Source organism: Podarcis gaigeae, assembly GCF_964106915.1.
Source record: "Podarcis gaigeae genome assembly, chromosome: 5".
Taxonomy (NCBI): domain Eukaryota; kingdom Metazoa; phylum Chordata; class Lepidosauria; order Squamata; family Lacertidae; genus Podarcis; species Podarcis gaigeae.
Window position 1 is genome coordinate 52,651,492 of NC_139681.1, and position 22,484 is coordinate 52,673,975.

The window sequence follows — 22,484 nt, forward strand, 5'->3', positions numbered from 1 at the left end:
TTCTTTTCGCAGTGGTGCGATGGCTTTGCTGCTTGAATTTGGCCTTTTTTGCTTTGTTTTGTTTTTGGATGTGTTCCCAAGATTCAGCTTCATTTATATGTTCTTTAATGAACTGTTCTTTTGTTGTTAAAAGGTTCAGCCCTGATTGTTATGATAATTCTGCTGATAATATCGGTATCGGGGGCCATTGGTGTGGCAATGTATATGAAAAACCACAAGGGAAACCTTCGAAATGATACGTGGTGGAGAATTAATTATGAGGATATCATCATTTTAAATGATAATAAGGTAAAGGATGAGCTGTTGTGTACTGAAACTCAAGTTCTTTATCCCAAGGATACAGTTCTCCAGGGGCTTATTTGAGCGGATCAGTTGCATTCATGTAGTACTTGTTGGTGGATGTGGAACCATAATGATATAATACAGTTCTGAAGCCAAGTCTTTTCAATAGCCATAGTCTTCATTAGACACTCTACCCCCTTGTTCCTCTTTCTCGGGACCCTTCACAGGTTGGTAGATGACTGCATGAAGCAGAAAATCTCTCATACTGGTGCAATTTTACTGCACTTTTTAGAAACCCTCACTTGCCATAGTCGTCCTTCAGCGACTATGTAGAAACATCTCTCGTTTGCCCTGTTAGCTTTATAATTTTGTTTCATTTACAATATCACTCAGTAATAAAGGTTTTCTGGGGGGTTAACAATAATATCAAAACCACAAGAAGTTCTCTTTTTCTGACAAGATGAACAAGGTCTATATATCCTGTATGACTACAATACGTTATTTCATAATTCATTAGTATCAGCAAAAAGAAAAGCAGATATCAGGGTGGAAGGTTCTAGCCCAGCCTTCTCCCTAACGTGCTAGTTTCCTATATATAAGAGTATTTTCCCTTCCTATGATGTGAAGTGGTGCAGTTGAGACATAATTCCTCTTGTACTCTTTGTACAAGAACTATGTCTGTGTTTCATACTTACTGTAGGTACTTGCTTTGCGGCAACTTCATGTTAACTACTTGCCACCACTATTGCAAATAATGGTAATAACAATGACAGGTTTTGAATATTTCAGTAATGGAGCGAAAATTAACGTGGCCATTTGGAATAAACTTTTGCATTTCGGCATTTTTAAATCAAATAATTAAATAATCATTTTAAAATCATAATTAAATCAAAACTGAAATACAAAGTTGCTGAGTTGAGCACTGTAGCACATTCAATAGTTGTTTGTCCCTCGTAAAGGCATACCGTAGGTCTCCAAAAAGAACCATATAATCAAAAATCTCATAGCAAATCTCGTAAACAAATAGCATATCAAAAATCCCAAGCTGCTTATTTACAGTAGGTTTTTCTCATGACAATGGCAATGATGCTTCAATCTGTGTTTTGAAATCTGAATCTAGTAAACACAGTTAACCCAAATTTTGCTTTCACTACTAATGCCAGTGTTATTTTCATCCAGGTCAATATATCAGCTTGTAACATTGTACCTTATATTATCTTTCAAAGGGAAACTTCTGTCTGTCTCAAGCAAGCACACCAGTGTCCAAAGAAACAGAGAGCTTGGGCTCCCATTTGTTTATTTCTAATAATGATGATTCTGGACCGAAGAGCAAGCGAGGGAAAGAAGTATTTTACACCACTGTAGGACTTTATCAGGTGCATATGTAAACACCCAGAATATATTGTGCCAAATGGAATTGTGTTCCATTCACTTCTTGAAATATACTCAGAGTCCTGTAGTGATTTCATGCTCTTTATTGCAGCATGTAAAACAGTGATTGAATTGCCCCCCAAACCTAAGGCTGTTATATACATTATTTATACAATGAGTCCCATCTGATTGGCTGATTCTGCTTCCCACTTGGAGCCTGATTGGTCTTTTCCTGCAGGCCAATCAGTTGTTGCATTCTACGATCCTACCTGCCTAATAGGATGATTAACTTCCTCCTGGAGCCTGATTGGTCTTTTCCTGCAAGCCAATCAATTCTAGGATCCTACTTGCCTATTGTTCTAGGATCCAAGCTTAGTACAGTGGTACCTCGGGTTACATACGCTTCAGGTTACATACGCTTCAGGTTACACACTCCGCTAACCCAGAAATAGTACCTCGGGTTAAGAACTTTGCTTCAGGATGAGAACAGAAATCGTGCAGCGGCAGCAGGAGGCCCCATTAGCTAAAGCGGTGCTTCAGGTTAAGCACAGTTTCAGGTTAAGAACGGACCTCTGGAATGAATTAAGTACTTAACCCGAGGTACCACTGTACATAAAATTTCGTGTTATTTCTATTATGTACAGGAGAACAGGGCACAAACTGCCCAACAGAATAAAAGCCAGAATAAGTCACAGGATTCACAGGTAGGATTGTAAAGCGTGACAGTGTTAATTTTCTCCAGGTCTTTCATAATATGCTCTAGCATTGTACAATGGATAGTACCTGTCTTGATAAAGTTCTTAGAATAATGTAGGCATGGTGTAAAGTAATAGATTGTGATGGTTTTCCAAAGGTGTGAATGTTCAGGTGCTAAACCAGACCCATTGGTTCCTATCAGTAACATAACATAGTGTAGTACAGCAACAGTAGGCACTATAATTATCTGCAAGTAATATTTCTGAAAGTATTACCATAATCATTATATTACACTTGACTTATCACTGTTACAAATCAGCTTAGGCTTTTGCCACAATCACCAAGCTGTACTTGTACTGTTGACACTTTTTTCAATTTAAATACAGTACATTTCTAATTAAGATGTAGGTTGTAATGTTGATCAGTTCCACATTAATAGTTTAACTTTTATTGATCAATAAATGTACATTTGTTTCCTGTAAATGGCACAGAGTCACCCACTGAGGCCAGTATTTAATTGTGGGGAAACTGAATTTCCTCAATTATTGCATTTGCTACTGTTGTCTGGAAAATGAACATACCGTATGAACACCATAGGACCTTACTGGATAATATTTGTGTTGCTATAAGTTATGATGCATAAAACACCCACTTGCGCCACTCACCATTTTGTTTTATTTTAAAACTTATCTTTTTTATATATAAAAATTGAAATTGTGCTTTACAGCTGTGCTAGAACGGAGAAAAGTTGAAAAGTTATCCCCGGGGGGGGGGAGGAGATAGATGCAAAGTTCTGCTCCATGGGCAGAGTTTATTCCACCTGTAAGATAACTGCATTGGATTCAGCACATCCATCTTACCATCTAGTGGACTTATTATTGTTTTATAATTCTTGAGCTTGCAAAAGATGGAACGTATTAAGACGTTTATGAATCTGAGCTCAGGATTTCTCTTGCCTCAGACAAAAGCCATCAGCTGTAATGATTGTTCTACAGTTTACCACTCATGGTTTGTCATGAGCACAGGTTTGGGCAGCAGACTAAGACAAATCATGTTTAACTCACAGTGACACACCAGCAGCAGAAGTGGAAGAGGAGCAAAGCGGCCACAGTTTCCTCTCTAGCAGCCCACACCATGCAAGCCATAGTTGCGCTTAACATTACATATGAACCAGGCCTATGTATCATTACTATTATGTAATATATTCCTCTTATTTGTCTGCCCATTATTTCTACCAATATGTACCCAGAGTAGCTAACTAAGTCCTCTGTAAATTCCTAGAGTGGCATAGTTGATGCAGTCACACAGAAAGATCCTCAATGTATCCCTGAAGATGCCTACCAGACTACATTCATTTTTCCCCAACAGTTTCCATGTTAATGTATTGTGCCTCTTACAATTTCTGTTTCAGGGAATTGTTGTTGCTCTCAAATTCATTGATAATCAAACAGATGCCTGGATCCGGAAACCATCAGTTCTCCAGGAGGTTCGGGTGGTATGTTTCACTCTTAAATAGTTTAACATTCTGGATTGCAAATTTCCATTTGAACAGTAAGCTAACTGAAACAGGCAGGTGATCTAAAATTCACAACTGAAGTATGGAAGTTTATCGAGTAATGCAGAAAAAAAACATGAACTGACTGAAATTTCTAAATGAGGCTATAGGTCGATATGCTTTGGAAAACAGATTTAATTAGCAAGGTCTCCAACACAGGGCATTGTCTTGCTTTGACCAGATATCTCAGAGTAGTCCCATAGCTTATTTCTTCTGCAATGCCAGTAAGAAGGAGCAGAGTAGTCTGAAAAAGATTGTATTTGCTTTGCTGTATGGTGTCAAATCTGGATACCACACTTCCCAACATTCCTTTGCTTTAGATGAGAGAATTGAGACATGAGAATCTGGTGGCCTTCTATGGGATATGTCCTGAAGCTCCAAACATGTGCATTGTGATGCATTACTGTAAGAAAGGTAGCCTAAAGGTGAGTAAAAGGTAAAGGTAAAGGTACCCCTGCTCGTACGGGCCAGTCGTGTCCAACTCTAGGGTTGTGCACCCATCTCACTTAAGAGGCTGGGGGCCAGCGCTGTCCGAGAACACTTCCGGGTCACGTGGCCAGCATGACAAAGCTGCTCTGCTGATCCTGCACCAGCGCAGCCCACGGAAACGCCGTTTACCTTCCTGCTATAAAGCGGTACCTATTTATCTACTTGCACTTTAAGGGTGCTTTTGAACTGCTAGGTGGGCAGGAGCTGCGACTGAACGATGGGAGCTCCCCCCCCCCGCGGGGATTCGAACCGCCGACCATGCGATCGGCAAGTCCTAGGCGCTGAGGTTTTACCCACAGCGCCACCCGCATCCCTCCGTGAGTATGGAGTTCTGTACGTCAAAGTTTAGAACAGTTATTACATGAAAGTAGATCATACTTAATTGCCCTAGAAAGGATTACTAAAGCAGTGTGTTGCCAAGTCATATATGCTATTTTTGGCTCTCTTCAGTATTATATCTCTATCTATCATCTATCTATCATCTATCTCTATCATCTCACAAGACAGCCAATGGAGGTGCCCTCCAGATATGCTCCTGATCAGTGGTAGCCAACATGGTTAATGTTCAGGAATAATGGGATGTGGTCCAGCACATCTGGAAGGCACATGGGGGGAGGAGGGGGGAGTCCTCTTGCAGAAGTGGCAATACTTGCTCTAATGTGATGCAGTAGTTGAATACCACCCCAGTTGAATGTGTGGTTTGCCCCATGAAAGTCATGTGTACCTCAGTAATGTTTCCACAATACTTAAAGTTTTGCCTTTTCAGTCATTTCAAAGAGTTTTGTCTTCTTTCCATCAGTATGAGCTAAGCGTGGCTCCAGGCAGCTGATATATATTTACATGCCTACTTTGAGTGGAGTCAGGCAGCAAGTGCAATTGTATCTCAAAAGAAATATTTCTATATGTGCATTTTCTAGGATATTTTGATGCATTCTGATATCGAACTGGACTGGATATTCAAAATCTCCTTTGCCTATGACATAGTCAACGTAAGTATGGAGTAATGGAATTGCTGTCGGCTACTAGGAAAGTCATTAAAAATGCTGTTATTGTAGTGACTGACAGCTGAAAAGAAGCCAGAAAGATCCATATCCATCACAAGCATCTGTTGTTCTTGTAGCTAAAGCATTGGTGTTTATCAGAGAGAGTGTGTGTGTAAACTGCATGAAGTTTTGCAACCCACTTCTAAGAGCACTGGGATCTTCAGATGGTGCCGAAAAATTATCTGATGAAGTGGGTTGTTTGGAGTGTATCACACCAGTGTTTCAATATCAGAAGCGGCACTTTGAAAAGTGTTGTTTTTAGTCTTTGCATGTTACATGATCTAATAGCCACGCACTTTTGATTATTCCATTTCTGTAGCGTGTTTATACATCAGTGGCAAATGAAGAGGCTTTTCCATGGTTAGCATCAGTTGTGGAATTCACTTCCCTTGTACCAGGGCTGCCAACTCGCCCTCAGTATTGTGGGTGCCTGCCACTGCAATGCAGACTTGTGAACACGCACACGCTCCTCCTTTCCAAAGCCAGTGAGGCACCCTTTTCCATGTCCGAGCTCCCCCCTACTGATAAAGGGTGCCTTGCTCACTGACTGTGGAGGGTGGAGCTGAACTGCTTCTCTCTCAGAGGCAGCACTGCTGCCTGCCAGCTTTTCTCATTGACTTTGTGGGTGCCCAGCCTCCCATAATTATATTATTGTGGGTTCCCAAGAAGCCACAGCTCCCTGGAGTTGGCTTCTATGCCTTGTATACTCCCTCTTGCATTTTGTGCTAGGCTTTCAGTAGATGAAGTGTTCTGTTTTTCTTATTTTTATTTGGACGTATGTGTGTGTGTATTTTTTAACTGTGACCTCTCCCAAAGTAGAACATATAAGATGAGTTTATGACCTCCAGAAAAGGCACAGGTGGCAACAACTAGGAAACTCTGATCTAGAGACAAAAGCCTCAATCCAGAACATTGAAGTAAAAATGTAAAAGTGTTACCTATGTAACCTGCTAAAATAAATCAGTGTGGTGTAGTGGTTAAGAGCGGTGGTCTCGTAATCTGGTGAACTGGGTTTGCATCCCTGCTCCTCCACATGCAGCTGCTGGGTGACCTTGGGCCAGTCACACTTCTTCGAAGTCTCTCAGCCCCATTCACCTCACAGAGTGTTTGTTGTGGGGGAGGAAGGGAAAGGAGAATGTTAGCCACTTTGAGACTCCTTCGGGTAGTGATAAAGCAGGATATCAAATCCAAACTCTTCTAAATCTATGCAATGAATGAAATACAATCCAAAGCTAAAAAGTTCTTGTTTGTGGAAACTGCAGAATCCCAAGCTAACTTGCTTTGTTTGGTACATGTATTTCATGTCTTTGTCTACACTGTGTGTTTGAATTTTAGGGTATGGTGTTCATTCACAACAGCCCCCTGAATTCTCATGGAAACTTAAAGCCCACCAACTGCCTGGTAGACAGTCGCATGCAGGTGAAGCTGTGTGGCTTTGGGTTGTGGGAATTTAAATATGGAAGGAAATCTCAGGTAATGGCAGAAGAAAGCAATTATGCAGGTAAGAACATTAAGTACTTTCCATTCCAAGAAAAAAAGCACCACCCACCAGAGCATTTTGCATGCAAATGCTTTAGTAGAGGTTTATCTTTATTTTTATTTATTAAACTTATATACCACCCTTTGTCCAAAGGTCACAGGGTGGTTCACCCAGCTGTTTAATGTATGTAATACAAGAGTCTCCACTCATGCTAGAAGGACTGGAAAACAGGAAAGAAAACAATTTGAAAATGCAACTGATTTGAATAGCGTTCAGATATTCTGAAATATCAGGGGGTGGGTACAAAGAGAATATCTCTGAGAATGCTGAATGCTGTGATTGCGAAGTTTATGACTTTCCCACAGCAAGGTTGTGTCTTTCCATGTTGCAATTACCGTTTTTTTCCGTGTATACGACGAGGTTTTTTTTAATTATAAAAAGTGTCAAAAATGGGGGGTCGTCTTATACACGGAGAGTGCAGAGGAGGGAAGGACAATTGGTGTCAGTCATGAGCAGGAGATTGTCAGCGGTGATTTGGCGGGTGATTGGTGGCTGCTGGCGCCGAACAGATTGATGATTGGTGGCTTCGGTGAGGTGTGCGATTGTTAGCAGTGGTCAGGTGGGTGAGCGATTGTTAGTAATCCCCCCAAAAAAGCTCAACAACTCTGGGCAACCCCCCCCCCAAAAAAGCTTACAACTGTGGGAAATTTCCCCCGTTTCCTTAATTTGGTGTCCCCAAAAATAGGGGTCATCTCATACACACGGAGAGCCAGTGTGGTGTAGTGGTTAAGAGCAGTAGTCTCGTAATCTGGTGAACTGGGTTCGCGTCTCCACTCCTCCACATGAAGCTGACTTTGGGCTAGTCACACTTCCTTGAAGTCTCTCAGCCTCACTCACCTCACAGAGTGTTTGTTGTGGGAGGGGGGAAGGGAAAGAAGATTGTTAGCTGCTTTGAGACTCCTTAGGGTAGTGATAAAGCAGGATATCAAATTCAAACTTCTTCTTCTTTATAGGAGCGGGTTATACACAGAAAAATATGGTATGTCTCCAACTAGCAAAGTCTCCTGGCAAGAAAGCAAATTGGGCAGGATGTTAGTTAGTGAGATTTTGAGGGGTGGTGTAGCCAGTGGCGTAGCGTGGGGGTGCAGGGGGCCGGCAGCACCGGGCGCAACATCTGGGGGGGGGCGCTCGCACTCGAGTGCTAAAATCCACGGGTTAGGGGGCACAAATTACTTGCCTTGCCCTGGGTGCTGACAACCCACGCTACGCCACTGGGTGTAGCAGTTGGTAGCATAAGCAGTCGTTATTAATTACAGACGGGTTATGAAATAATAATTAATTGTGGTTGTTTGCTGGTTCACAGAGCAAGCTTCCAGTTATGATGAGAGTGCATGACGGATCTCGTCTCCAGTTCTCCTTTTTCTGTGAACCGTCCCTTGGATCTTTCCGGGCCCCAAGCTGTTATTTGTCACTGCTCAATGACCCACCCTTGCATCGTGGTGTTCCCCTTCTGTTGTTAGATGTATTGGTTTTTATGTTTCTGTGCTTTTAGGTTGTACATATTTTATGGGCTAATAGCCGTAAATAAATAAATTTGAATTTGAATTTGAAGCTTCCATGGAAACCCCAGAGGGCGAAACTAGGATTGACAAATACAGAAACCTCCTGGTGCTTGTTTTCATACATTGCATCATGCACATGATAAAAGATGGCACCTTCACGCCTTGTTGCTGGCTCTGGGGAGTGGGTGCCGGGCAATTTTCCGTGTCCTCAAGTTGTTAGCAGTGCCCACAAGAAACGGTCTGCATAATGGTGGGGTCAAGGCTGGCAACTACCTATTAGCAGGTGGGCAGGGCCTGGCCATCCCAAATTCTAATATACAGTCATACCTTGGTTCTTGAACGGCTTGGTTGTCAAACAAATCAGCTCCCAAACGCCACAAACCCAGAAGTAAGTGTTCCGCTTAGGGAATGTTTTTCGAAAGCCAAACATCTGACGTGGCTTCCGCTTGAGTGCAGGAAGCTCCTCCAGCCAATCGGAAGCCGTGCTTTTGAGAACCAAGGTACCACTGTATACTATTACCAACAAAGCTGTGGTATTCATTGCTGCCAGCAACATACCTGGATGTGTCTGGGGCACAACTATCTACATGGACGTCCCTGTAATTTAGCATATGCTATGGCCTAAACGGAGACGAATAAGCACCTGTAGGGAATGCAAAAAGGAAACAGGGATAGTTGAGGATTTCTGCCTTTGTGAATTTCTGTGTGAAATTATCTGTTCTGCACTTCTTGTTTGTTTGTTTTTTAAGAATTTTTATTAAGGTTTCAACACATTTTATCATAATAAAACAAAACAACACAATTACAAACAAAAAACAATATAAAACATAAAAAACAAAGAAAAATATATAAATTCAAATCTTAATTTCTTGTTGCTTACTTTCTCGACTTCCTCACACCTCCCCTTTCTGTATTCCAATTTCTAATTTATTTTCAGCAAATCCTTCCTCTATTTAGCTAAATTTAATGTTGCTTATTTTCTTTTAAATTAACCATTACCGCTACTAACCACTTATCTTCCAATCCCCATCATTTTAACATTGATTAATTTTGCTATATATTTTTAGTTCTTACTCAAAAAACATCTTTACATATTCCTTTCAACTATGTCACTAATGCCACACTAACTTTATATCCTGCATCACTTTAACATTCAAATAGTTTGCAATGTTTTTGCAGATAGTCTTTAAATTTCTTCCAATCCTCTTCCATTTGTTCTTCTCCCGTGTCTCGTATTCTGCCAGTCATTTCTGTTCTGCACTTCTTGGAGTAAAGATTGTAGCGACACAGTTTGTTGGCATTTTGAACGAGTAAAGATTCATAATGAATAGCTATTTATTTATTTTTAAAATACAAATGAATGTGGAACAGAATGAAACGATAGGTTAACTTGTGCAAAAATGACACAGACCAGAAATGGATAGCTTTGTCCCCCTTTGGGAATGGGCAAAACTCATAATTACTCACCAATTACACCTGGGGTAAAACTATTTCATGGCAGCAATTTTAACAGACTGTTGAGCCTTTTAAATAAATGTTTTATCATTCCAATATTTTCTCTCTTCTTATTTTAGAGCTTTACTGGACAGCACCTGAATTGCTAAGAATGGCAGAATCTCCATTCCATGGCACTCAGAAGGGGGATGTGTACAGCTTTGCTATTATTATGAGAGAACTGATATACAATCATGAAGATGGCCCATTCCATGATCTAAGCCAGAATGCAGAAGGTTGTTTCTTTGAGATCTGACCTTGAGCTTTATTTTTTCTTCCAGATGTGTAGGAAAAGCAACAAAATCCTCTCTGTGTGTTTGTACATCTAACATGTCCTCCTCCTCAAAATTATGCAGTCCATTAACAGAGGAAACAATACAAACAATATATAATTTTGAGCAATTATAATTATAAAGGTAAAGGTACCCCTGCCCGTACGGGCCAGTCGTGTCCGACTCTAGGGTTGTGCGCCCATCTCACTTAAGAGGCCGGGGGCCAGCGCTGTCCAGAGACACTTCCGGGTCACGTGGCCAGCGTGACAAAGCTGCTCTGGCAATCCTGCACCAGCGCAGCACACGGAAACGCTGTTTACCTTCCTGCTATAAAGCGGTACCTATTTATCTACTTGCACCTAAGGGTGCCTTCGAACTGCTAGGTGGGCAGGAGCTGGGACCGAAAGACAGGAGCTCACCCCGCCGCGGGGATTCGAACCGCCGACCATGCGATCGGCAAGCCCTAGGCACTGAGGTTTTACCCACAGCGCCACCCGCGTCCCTTTAATTATAATTATAGAGCAAGGGAAAGAAAGGAAGATGAGATCAAAACATATTAGGAAATTCTATGCCTGTGAATGTGGTTTGTTTCTTCAAACAGTAGTAACCCTGAAATTAAAACTGCTACTAAAGAAAACATATGCATCATGCAACTCCCTTTGAAAAGCAATTCATCTAATAAATGATTCTCAAACTCTTGTTAGTAGAAAGACTGGGCCTGATTCAGTTTTTTCCTTAACGAGTCACACATGTTTTCTATCAATAGCAAACTGTATTCCATACAATTTCTAGATATTAGCAGGGGTACCTTTACCTTTACCTTAGTAATACTAATATTTTCATAGAAATTGCAAAGTTTAAAATAGTGCTCGTTATCAACAAGGTGTAAGTGTTCCAAAACAGTGTGCATATCTAAAAAGTTACTGAGCTTTGCTCAGAATCCAAATTTAAATAACTATTTACTGTAAATACAGGATATGGAAATTCATCCTATATTTAGCAAGTTTCATAAGTTAATTGGCTAACTCAGGGTCCTAAATAATGTCTACAAGATTAAGTTGCACAGTCCCAAAACCAATATTCCCATACTTAATGCCTAGTAAACCAAATATAATCCATATTTATTCAAATAAATTACTGTATTATATTGCAGATCTATTTCCAACTGGTTATGGCTGCAAGCAATATGCATTTAGATTACTATGACATATCTCAGTCTAGCTCATGTTCGAAAGGAACTGGCTGAAAAGAACATATATTGCCATTTCTTTAAGAACTACATGGCTCGCTGGCCCATTTCTGGGTAAAATTCGAAGCCCTACAGTGCTTGGGAAGTTGTCCATGAAGTTGTCCACACACACAGACTCCATGGGCCTTCTCCTCATCTCTGCTTTTGAGCAAGGTTGCGAAGTGACTTCCAGAGACAGGAGAAATGTCTTTTGGGTTTTCCCCCCCTTCTCTTGGGGAGAGTGGCTGTGCACACCAGGTGTTCCAAGAATTATCTGAGGAATGGGGTTCACCACCTTAATGGGACATTTAGGAAGCTGCTTTATACTGAGGCAGACTATGGTCCATTCCTACTGACCACCAACAGCAGCTCTCCAGGTTATCAGACAAGGTTCTCTCCCAACTCTTGCTGGAGAGGCCAGAGATTGAACCTCAGACTTTCTGCATGCAAAGCAGATTCTCTACCACTGAATTATGGTTCTTCCTCAAATGTTGAAAGCATATAAAATTAAAGGAACTGAAAGCAAAAGCAAAAGAAAAGAATTAATATTCTGAAATCTGACTCATACTGTTTGTTTGGTTTTTTGTTCCAGAGATAATAAAAAGAATCCAGGACCCTAATTCTCCCATTCCACTGCGCCCTTCTATTTCAACACAGAAATGTAACGAAAGGATCGTTGCACTTTTGAAGGCATGTTGGGATGAATATCCAGAGAGGAGGCCAACATTCCTCAACATCAAGAAAGCACTGAAAGATGCCAGCCCAGAAGGGTGATTATTTTCCTTCATGTGAAACCAAGTATGTGTGGTTATTATTCAGAACAGAAAGCTAACCTTCATGTTGGGTTCTGTTCCTGAAGATAAAAAAATAAACCACACCTCAATTGTGTGGTTGCCAAATCTCAGTATTCTCACCTCTTTACCTCCATTTGCTAAACCAGAAAACAGTGAATGGGATAGGAAGAGTTTCTAGGTGAGGCCAAATGCAGCCCCCTCTATCTGACCCTTGGGACTCTTCCTAGGCCATGACTCTTCACTAGCTCTACTCTGCAACTCTGTCAAGTATTTTTGCCAATCTGGAATGTGTCCTTTGACTGTGATCATGCCTCTTGCTTGCCTAGAAAGGTGTGTGTATAGAAACCTCTGTTTTTTGCATGGCTGGAATGTAACCTCCTGGACCAAGGTAAGGGTCATGTCCGTTGCTCTGCCTATTTTTTCTTGCCTCTTACCATGCTCCTGAAAGGCATGTGGCCCCTGAAAGGTTGCCCATGCGGGAGTGTGAAAAGATTCTCTACACATGCATCAAAACAGTTCTAGAGACAATAATGCACTATCTTACAAACAATGGAAAGAAATTTGGTAGAAACGGATACGCACCAGTTCCTTCAAAAAAAAATTGTGTTTTGTTTTTTGAACATTTCCAGAAGTCACTTCGGTATCTTGGACAACATGGTGAATAAACTGGAAAAATACGCAAATCACCTGGAGGAAGTGGTTGAGTCAAGGACAACTCAGCTGATGGCAGAGAAGAAGAAGACAGAAAAGCTTTTATCAGCTATGCTACCTGGGTAACAGAAACCCTTTACTGCTTTTAAGACATTCTCCAGTAGAAGATGCCTTGAAACACTTTCACCTTTGGAATAAGTCCTGCCCAAGAATGAGTGGGCAGTTATGTGCATTAGGCCTTTGCTTGAACCCCCGTTTTCTTAAATTTCATCTAGCTTAAAAAAGAAATAACAAGTCTCTATTGAACATAGTTATGGATATAGGTTTGGAAATATTAAAATATGATTATTTAAATTGAATTGGGCCACACACACACACACACAGTGGGAAACCAAACAATATATACAAAAGATTCGTATATTAGTTGATATATGTATAACATGCAGTATATTAGAGGAGGATGCTTCAAAAAATTGCTTCAGAAACGTGTATATTAGTCAAAACTATGTATAAAGGTGTGTATTAGGAGAAATTAACACTAAAACCCTGAATAATTTTCATGGGGATTTAAAAAATAAATAATTCCCAGATTGCTGCAGAAATGTGAACTGAATTTAAAACAGAAAAATGAGAAACCGAAACAAATGGATTCCTTCATCTCTGCCTTTTACCCGTATTCTTGTTCCAGTTTCATTGGAGAACAACTTGTTGCTGGGAAATCAGTGGAACCCGAGAGCTTTGATTCAGTCTCCATCTTCTTCTCAGACATTGTTGGCTTCACCAAGCTATGCTCTCTCAGCTCTCCATTGCAGGTTGTGAATCTCCTCAATGACCTGTACAGTCTGTTTGATAACATCATTAAAAACTACGATGTCTACAAGGTAGGCAGCCAGCATTCCCTGGAATTGAGTGGGTTGACTGAAAGGGTATTTTTGTTGATGTTAATCTCTGACTAGTTCTGGCCACATACATTTACTTGGCTCCCTTTCACCCAAAGGAAAGAACTACCCATTGGGAGGAAGCCAGGCTAGCATGGATACATCCCTGTGAGATACTAAAAGTGGGATGAGCTCACTCCAAAACTTAAATTTTTAAAATAAAACAATGAAGTTCCCCTCAGGGAAGGGCATGGCAAGTCATTCCTCTTGGTACTAATGAGGGCCCATCAGTAATGGACCATGTTTTGACACATGTCATCAGTAGAGTATCTCTGAAGATAATAACGAGAAATGAATGAGGGGTTCCTTTCATCTACCGTATGTTCCAGCGTATTAGGTGACTGGGCCTATAAGACAACCCCCCAACTTTTGCTGTAAAATTATAGCGTTTGGCTGCCCGCTAAGCACCGCCAGGGGCAGAGCACGCACCCCTCCGCTGCCTCTGCCATCACAGCAGCAGCAGCCCAAGGCGAGGCATTTGGTGGGTGAAACAAAACCGAAACCCACCACCTGGAGGGAGGGAGGCCCAGCCCGGCTCCCTCCCTCCCTCTGGGAAAAGGCCACGAGCGGGCGCCTCAGCCTCCACCACCCACACCTGTGGGGATGCCCAGCTCCTTGGAGCCCTGGCCGAAGCCCACCACCTCGCCGTGGCAGGCTCTTCATGGCACCCGCAAGCTGAGTGAAGCCCCACATGGCCACGATGGAGGCCGGATCCGGCTCCCACGATGGCAGCAGCAGACAAGCGGGCAGGTGAGCACCGCGCTCGAAAGGACTTTCCGCAGTGAGGAGAGAGCGGTGGCCAACGAACACGCGCTGTGGCGGTATGGAAGAGGCGGGGCCTCGCGCTGCGTCACAGGAGGCTGTGTCGCCTTCCGTGGGGAGGGAGGAGGAGCGATGGCAGAAGGGGTGCCTTTGCTCACCGGCTCCCTCTCCTCCTTCCCAACAGGTGGCTCTGCGTATACCCGGCGTATAAGACGACCCATGACTTTGGGGGTGATTTTTTTGGGTTAAAAAATCGTCTTGTACGCCGGAACATACAATAGCTATTTGTGTGTTTGTGTGTGTATCATATGTGGGTTCTGAATTGGGCATAACGTTCCTAAGGAACTCTTAAGGCTTCCTTCATTTTCCCATTTCTCACTTTTCAATTTAAAAAGCGCTAATGAGTCCTTTGATTGCTTACAGGTTGAAACTATTGGAGACGCCTATATGGTTGCTAGCGGCCTCCCCATTCGCAACGGGAAGAAACATGTTGAGGAAATTGCTACCATGTCTTTGCACTTTCTCAATGCAATCATTTCCTTCAAGATTAGGCACATGCCGAAGGAGAAACTGAGCCTGCGTATTGGTATTCATACAGGTGAAAGGCAGTGGTTTCAGCTAAGCATGATTTTAAAGCTTTTGCTACATTGTTTGTTAAGTAAGGGTTCTGAGAATTGTTATGAGACCCCTTCCCCCCCCCCTCAGAGAACTACAAGTCCCAGAGAACTACAAGTCCTTGGAAAGAGGAATTGATTGTTAAATCACTCTGGGAATTGCAGCAATGTGGGAGAATAGGAATATTCTAACAAGTCTCCTTGTCCTTAACAAACTGCAGGTTGCAGGATTCTTTGGGGGAAGCCACAACTGAGATGACTTTAAATGTATAGTTCAGTAGAATGCCACTCACAACTATGTTCCAGATTTTGACTGAGGGATAGTAACTAGTAAAATGAATTGATACCCGGAGCTGCAAGTAAGATTGCAGTGAAATTACAGGGTCAAATCCTGTGATTGTGCCAATTAAATACTATAACGAAGGGACTATTCATATTCAACTTCACTTTGTGTGCAGCTCTGTTGCGTGTCGAGGTCCCCAGGTCCACCCCAATAACTCACACATCACACAGAAATTTTTGTTTAAGATTTTTGGCATAATTTTGGCCACAACTTTATTAAAATACAAATGCATATTAAAATACAATGCCTAACCGCGAACCTTACAAGTTGTGACGATTTGCTACGCAGTAGGCAAAAAACCAAATGGCCCCAGCCAATCAGCCAGATGGACAAATTCCTACCAGGCCCCCGCTCCAAAGCAGATGACCCCATGACAGGCATAGCAAGGTCAAAGCGAACAACCCTATTCTAGGGAGGGAGGGACGGGCAATCCGCTGCACGGGCGAAAAGAGGAAGCCCTAGCCTCGTGCAAGGAGTTTTACTATTTCTGGCTGTCAATCAATAAATGGCAACATTAACTTCTTCCCAACAACAAGGGAAGCCCCAATCGCATCAGTGGCCAACAATCAATTAGCCCGCCCACCAACTTTGGAGTGTCCTGGCAGCCCCCACCGCAACACGTGCTCTCCATGAAGGAGAACACGCTTTCCAAGGACTTTGGGGGAGGTAGTGACACGTTTTAAAAGCAAATACAAACACGTTGAGACATAAATCATCTTGTCACGTGATATTGCAAACACAAGTGTATATCTTTGGTGCTGAAATATCAAGTATGGCTACAGATTGATGAACCATAAAAATAGGGACATGCTGAGATAGTTTCTATTGTAGTCCTTTGCTCTAATACCAAGTTAAAGCACTAAAGCAACATAATTTGTATAAGAGAGAGAGAGTGTGTGTGTGTGTGTGTGTGTGTGTGTGTGTGTGTGTGTGATCGATCCATTAGGCTTCCTGGAAATGCCTTTAGTCTTGCCAAATGTGGGCTACCAGGATTTGGAGATGTAGTAATAAGAATGTGGCTGATGGTTCCCTATCATGTTATAGACAATATGTTCTGAGATATACCGGTAATTAATTTGAAGGGAATCTGGCACAAGGAGTAAAATTTTCTCAGCATCATTTAAGATTTGATTCACAAGTGTATTTTTGAGGTGATTTAAGTCTGGTCACATTCTCATTTGTGTGTATCTATGTAGAAAATGGCTGCAGAAATGTCTGACGTTAGTACTTCAGAGTAACTCAGTCTACTTGACTACATAAAGGTAAAGGTAAAGGGACCCCTGACCATTAGGTCCAGACGCAGATGACTTTGGGGTTGCGGCGCTCATCTCGCTTTTTTGGCTGAGGGAGCCGGCGTACAGCTTCCAGGTCATGTGGTCAGCATGACTAAACCGCTTCTAGCGAACCAGAGCAGCGCACGGAAACAGTTTACCTTCCCGCCGAAGCGGTTCCTATTTATCTACTTGCACTTTGATGTGCTTTCGAACTGCTAGGTTGGCAGGAGCTGGGACAGAGAAACGTTGTGGGGATTTGAACCACTGACCTTCTGATCGGCAAGTCCTAGGCTCTGTGGTTTAACCCACAGCACCACCCGCTTCCCCACTTGACTACATATCCCCCCCCCAAAAAAAAACCAAAAAACATGACTGCCCTGTGGGAAGCAGAAAAGACAATTGGTAAATGGGATCACATTGCTGTAAAATCCAAACATTAATTCATAACTCTCAAAAGCATCATTGCATATGAGATTCTGCCTTTCTTTTCTCTGTGGCTGATGCCTTTGTGGTGTTTGTTCTTCTAGGCCCTGTTGTTGCAGGTGTGGTGGGGATCACAAGGCCACGTTACTGCTTGTTTGGAGACACAGTGAATGTGGCTTCAAGGATGGAAAGTACCAGCTTACGTACGTTGCATGTATTTGTTATGAAGGTATGAGAAAGGCTGGTGTAAGCTCCAAAAGGCGAGAGAACATGTTGTGTTTCAAAAGCCAATGACTGAAAGCTTAGAGCAGGGAGAGAAGCAGGACTTTCGGCAATGTATAATCATGAAGGGATGTCTTCATTCCAGTTGCTGGAAAGCAGCAAGAGAATTACATAGCTATTATGCCCTCCTTGTGTGCTTCCCTGAGGCAGGTGGTTGCTCACTATTGGCAATAGGTTAATGGACTATACAGACCTTTGTTCAGACTGAATAGGAATTTTCTTCTTCTTTTTTTAGAGTATTACAAAGTGAAGAAAAATGAAAAGTTGGTGGGCACATTTCATGTCAAGAACTGTCATCATTCCCATACACCACACTTGCCTCTGAATTGGCAACTGAGACAGTGGTACTCAACACTGGGAGTTGGATTTAGCTTAGTATCTGCTGCCCCCGTTCTACTGCTTTTTAAGCACCGTGCCCCCTAGGTTCCATAGTGGGTGGTCCTTAACAACCAGCTTCCAATCGATGCTCAGCTGTAAGGCCACTTGAGTTGTTAGTTGAAATCAGATGCCGTTTCCTTGTGCTCACCTATTTCTCTTACCTCATAGCCAGGCCCTAACACTGAAAGTGTTAGTTGGTACAAATATAAGCAACTGTCCATATTTGTTTTTACTACAACATTTTTAGAGTTTTTCTTTCCAATATAGGCAATCAATATGCAATATGGTAAATTTCTCTCTCTCTCTCTCTCTCTCTCTCTCTCTCTCTCTCTCTCTCTCTAGCTCTCCAAATCCATGTCTCTATGATCACAGCAAATGTTCTCCAGATGATTGGAGGTTATGATTTGCAGGAAAGAGGGACCATAAGAATAAAGGTATAATTTTCATGGAAATAAGGGTTCATAGAGCTGGGAAGAACCCAGTGGTGATCTAGTCCAAGCTTCTGCACAAACATGAGGCCACCAGCTTCTAGCCATATGAATTTTTAAAATTCAAAGTCAGACAACAGTCCTCCACCACAAGCAAGGAGCAGATGCACTGGAGAAAGGTATACCTTGTGAAGACATCTGCCCATAGCTTAATATCGTATGAAGTTGTGCATGTTGAGTTTTCAATGTCATGGGGTCTTGGCCTCAGAATTAGGTGATGGATTGTCAGGCACTTTGACTAGTAACAAATTTAGGTCAATCACTGAACTGTTGGGGGGGGTCATCTTAAGATGTTGGACAATACTATTTATTTTTAATATGTCCGTAAGCAGCCATTCCTGTGGGTTGGGTTCTAATATACATACAGTGTTCTGGGCCCAGAAAATCCTGTTGCATCCCATGGTTCTGAGTAAGTCTTGACAGCAAGAGCCAGAGCTCCCCACCCCCTAAAAATGTCAGTCTAAATGTGCATCTATACATATATATTAGGAAATGGAAATCTATGTCATGGACCTGTGCCCTGACTCTAAATACCTAGCAATCTCCCTGATGTGGATACTGGGAGAAAGGATGAAAAATTCCAACAATCCATCTTCCCTGTTTTTTTTCACACCACCTTTACCTTTTACCTTGAAGGAAATTCGTTTTATTTTTCAAAGCACCAACTATTCCTAAGGTGTGTGCAAACATTTAGAGGGTTGTTTTTGATACTCTGGCTTCTCCTCAGATCGTATAAATCTTTCGTTTTTGTTGTGGTTATGTGAGGCAACTTTGCTTTCATGTTATTTCTCTTGGCTGCCAGGGCAAAGGACAGCAAAGAACGTTTTGGCTGAAAGGAAAGGTTGGATTCCATCTGCCCCTACCAGAGTTTGGCAGTGATGTAGAAAGCCGCCCAAAGGGAAATGCTGAGGTAGACATGTAGCTATTAGACCCGGCAAGCAATAACATACATTGGACAATATTAGATAACTCATATGTGATAAGTGCAGCGTTTGCATGGGGAAGGATTAGCGTTTGATTGTAGGCTGAGCACACCCACCCCAAGGGGCACAAATGGGTGGTAGTTGAATTCCTTATTGGTAAAGCACTCCATTGCAGAATCTCCCAGGGTACACCGCTCCCGCTACATAGCTAGCTAGGCATTTACTCCCCTAGCCTTGTGCCTTGAATGTTGGAGCAACAACATGACCGTGTCTCTTCCTGAATGCAAATCCCCTCACTTGACAGGGCATGTGCAAGCAACCTGCAGCTTTCCCTGAACCTGGTGCTTTAAGCCCCTCTTTGTCCTTGGAGACAGAGGAGGAGGGGATGGAAGAGACCCTAACAACCCAAGTCTTCTAAGGACTGTCTCTTCCTCCCAATCCTTCCTGCAACTCCTCCTGCACCTAGGACAGCCCCATCGCTTCCTCTTCCCTCAGCCCCAACTCCTGCCTTGCAGGTAGCACAGAACCCCACAAGTCACTGGTCCCTTCTCTTAGATCCTCCTCCAGCTCCCTTGCCTCCTCCACATGCCTTTTGGAATCCTGACATCTACCATTGGGGGAAATAGAGCCATACAAAAGACTGAAATTGCTTTGGTAATTTTTAATTGATTTAACAGCTGGGAATCTTCACAATTTATCCTGTCACAATAAGTCCTCTTCTTATCGTCATCTGCCAGTGGGTACGCAAGTATTCCATTGGTTCTGGCTTTGCCAGCTTGGTGCCCCCACACCCGATGATTTGGGCTACAACTCCCATTAGTCATGTTAACATGAGTGTTTTGGCTAGGGCCAATGAGAACTGTAGGCCCAAAGTTTTGGAGTTTGCTAAATCTTCTTTAGTCTAACCATCCTTTAGCTTGGCTTTTCTGGGACCTTATGCTCTGTGAGTTTAGCCTTAACTTTCATAGTTCCTCCTGCTCCTCCCCCCTCCCCTCCTCCCTGGTTCTGGAGATGGAAAAGGTGTGTGTGTGGGGGGGGAATCAAATCCCTTAAGCTAGGTTAGCCAATATTGTGTCCCATCAGCTCCAGGCAGCATGTCAAGAACAGATTGTGTGTTTGTGTGTGGGGGGGGGGGTGCAGAGCAGGGAGGAGAGAGGGAAAGGCCTGTTGAGTAAGCAGTAATGCTTGTGCCAATGGGACCCTAACTGAGTGCTAAACTGGATACAACCCATATTCTCAGTTTGTGCAAGTACTTAGTTGTGTCAGTTATAGCACTGTAGTATTTTAGAAACTATTTCCAAATAGTTCCTCAGGATACCTAGCCCAAGGCCCAAATATATATCTTAATTATATCTTAATAGTGGCTAAATAGGACTTATTTATGGTCATAGTCAACCATCAACAAGATCTTAATTCAGAGTAGTGTAGCGCGATGTCAGAGCTGTTACAATGACTAATGGGCTGCCTTCTGCACTTTCAAATGGAGTGTGGGAGCTGACAAATGCATTTCAGTCCTGGGGACAAGTGTTTGTAAGAATATTGTTTCTCTACAGTGATAGCCACAGTGAGAATAACAAATGGGATTAATGAACAAACTCTCAAACAGCCCCCCTTTCAATATTATTTATTAAATTAAAATTCCCATTAATTATTTCCACTATACAGGGCTGCCTTCAGATGGCTCAGGAGTTGGGTGACTCCATATCCTCCAACACTTCTCAGAAGAAAATAAGGATGTCCTAAGGAAAAGTGGGACATTCTGGTATCAAATCATAAACTGAGACAGCGGGACTGTCCCTGGAAAACAGGGACACTTGGAGGGTCTGCAAAGGTGTAGCTAGTTGGCTATTAGGTTTCCCAAAGTTATCAGGCACTTTGTTTTATGAACCTGGCCTAGATGTATAGCCTAGATCTACAACTTCGAGGTAAAATTGTAAAAAAAAAGCTCAGCAACTTCAATCCTAAGACAACTGAGTAAAAATTAGTTAAAACAGTTGAATCAAAGAGTTTCAGCATAACAGAGTTTAACTTTCCCCTATTCATTTTCTCCATATTCCATAAAAGTGTGTGTAGCGTGTATGTTCAAGGTAGAAAAATCAAGTTCTGAAGTGAGGAGGAACCTGCATTAAAACATATAATTACTTCTTCTACTATGTCCTGAAATGTGCATGTTCTCCCATGAACAATACTATCCAATAAAGACAGGCTGTGGTCTGACTATATCCGGGGTGCCTAATCTGTGGCCTTCCAGACATTACTGGACTCCAACTCCCATCAACCCCAATCAGTATGGCCAATGGTCAGGGATGATGGGAGCTATAGCTCAACAAGATCTGGGGTGTCACAAGTTACCCACCTTTCTACTTCATCAGCCTTCTGGGAGCCTGAGGGTTCCTGCTTCTCTCCACCTGGCCCAGGGCAAGGCCTGACAGGCTTCATAAGAACTGCTGCTGCTCAGCAAGGACTGGGGTATTTGGGGGGAAGTTTTGTTGGGAGTTTTTGCTGTTATTGATATTAATTTTTTGTATATTTATTTGTATGTGGAAATTGTTCAGTTTGGTTATGTAGTTTTTGATGTATTTTATTTATTTTTATGACTACTTTGCTATGTTTGTAATGATGTAAATCTTTTCATATTGTAAGCTGCCTTGAGCGTTGTATTAACTGTGGAAAGGTGGCATACGAATTATGATGATGATGTTAGTCTAAGGGGCATCTGTTACACAGGGAGAACAGCTGCTAAGGGAGCCTCTGATGCTATGTCACAACACAAACGTCAGCTGTAATTCAAATACTTTCTTGGGTTGTGGCTCTCACAGGCTGATAACTTTTACCCTTCAAGGAAATACAGCCATAGCTTGGCATGCAACACCCACACATACCCATTTACTAAACATGATGCATTCTGCAGCTGCCCCCAAACTGTATGCAATACAGTGGTACCTCGGGTTAAGTACTTAATTTGTTCCAGAGGTCCGTTCTTAACCTGAAACTGTTCTTAACCTGAAGCACCACTTTAGCTAATGGGGCCTCCTGCTGCCGCTGCACAATTTCTGTTCTCATCCTGAAGCAAAGTTCTTAACCCGAGGTACTATTTCTGGGTTAGCGGAGTCTGTAACCTGAAGCGTATGTAACCTGAAGC

The 22,484-nt window shown here is 42.4% G+C and overlaps 1 protein-coding gene across 2 annotated transcripts in view; it reads left to right on the forward strand.

The window, feature by feature from the left end:
• Nucleotides 1-22,273, forward strand: part of LOC310845719 (guanylate cyclase 2G-like) — a 35,879-nt gene extending 13,606 nt beyond the window's left edge. The window contains exons 7-22 of one of the 2 annotated variants that reach the window (XM_083741218.1): nucleotides 134-288; nucleotides 1,509-1,658; nucleotides 2,298-2,357; nucleotides 3,761-3,844; nucleotides 4,225-4,329; nucleotides 5,311-5,382; nucleotides 6,772-6,937; nucleotides 10,053-10,208; nucleotides 12,065-12,242; nucleotides 12,896-13,039; nucleotides 13,606-13,798; nucleotides 15,041-15,215; nucleotides 17,376-17,474; nucleotides 18,274-18,365; nucleotides 19,222-19,329; nucleotides 21,544-22,273. In XM_083741218.1, the coding sequence (XP_083597344.1) occupies nucleotides 134-288; nucleotides 1,509-1,658; nucleotides 2,298-2,357; nucleotides 3,761-3,844; nucleotides 4,225-4,329; nucleotides 5,311-5,382; nucleotides 6,772-6,937; nucleotides 10,053-10,208; nucleotides 12,065-12,242; nucleotides 12,896-13,039; nucleotides 13,606-13,798; nucleotides 15,041-15,215; nucleotides 17,376-17,474; nucleotides 18,274-18,365; nucleotides 19,222-19,329; nucleotides 21,544-21,771 (2,165 nt within the window). In that variant the 3' untranslated portion in view covers nucleotides 21,772-22,273. Of the gene's footprint in view, nucleotides 1-133; nucleotides 289-1,508; nucleotides 1,659-2,297; nucleotides 2,358-3,760; nucleotides 3,845-4,224; nucleotides 4,330-5,310; nucleotides 5,383-6,771; nucleotides 6,938-10,052; nucleotides 10,209-12,064; nucleotides 12,243-12,895; nucleotides 13,040-13,605; nucleotides 13,799-15,040; nucleotides 15,216-17,375; nucleotides 17,475-18,273; nucleotides 18,366-19,221; nucleotides 19,330-21,007 lie in introns of both variants that reach the window. The other variant, XM_083741219.1, reaches the window with a different exon arrangement.
• The last annotated feature ends 211 nt before the right edge of the window (nucleotides 22,274-22,484 follow it).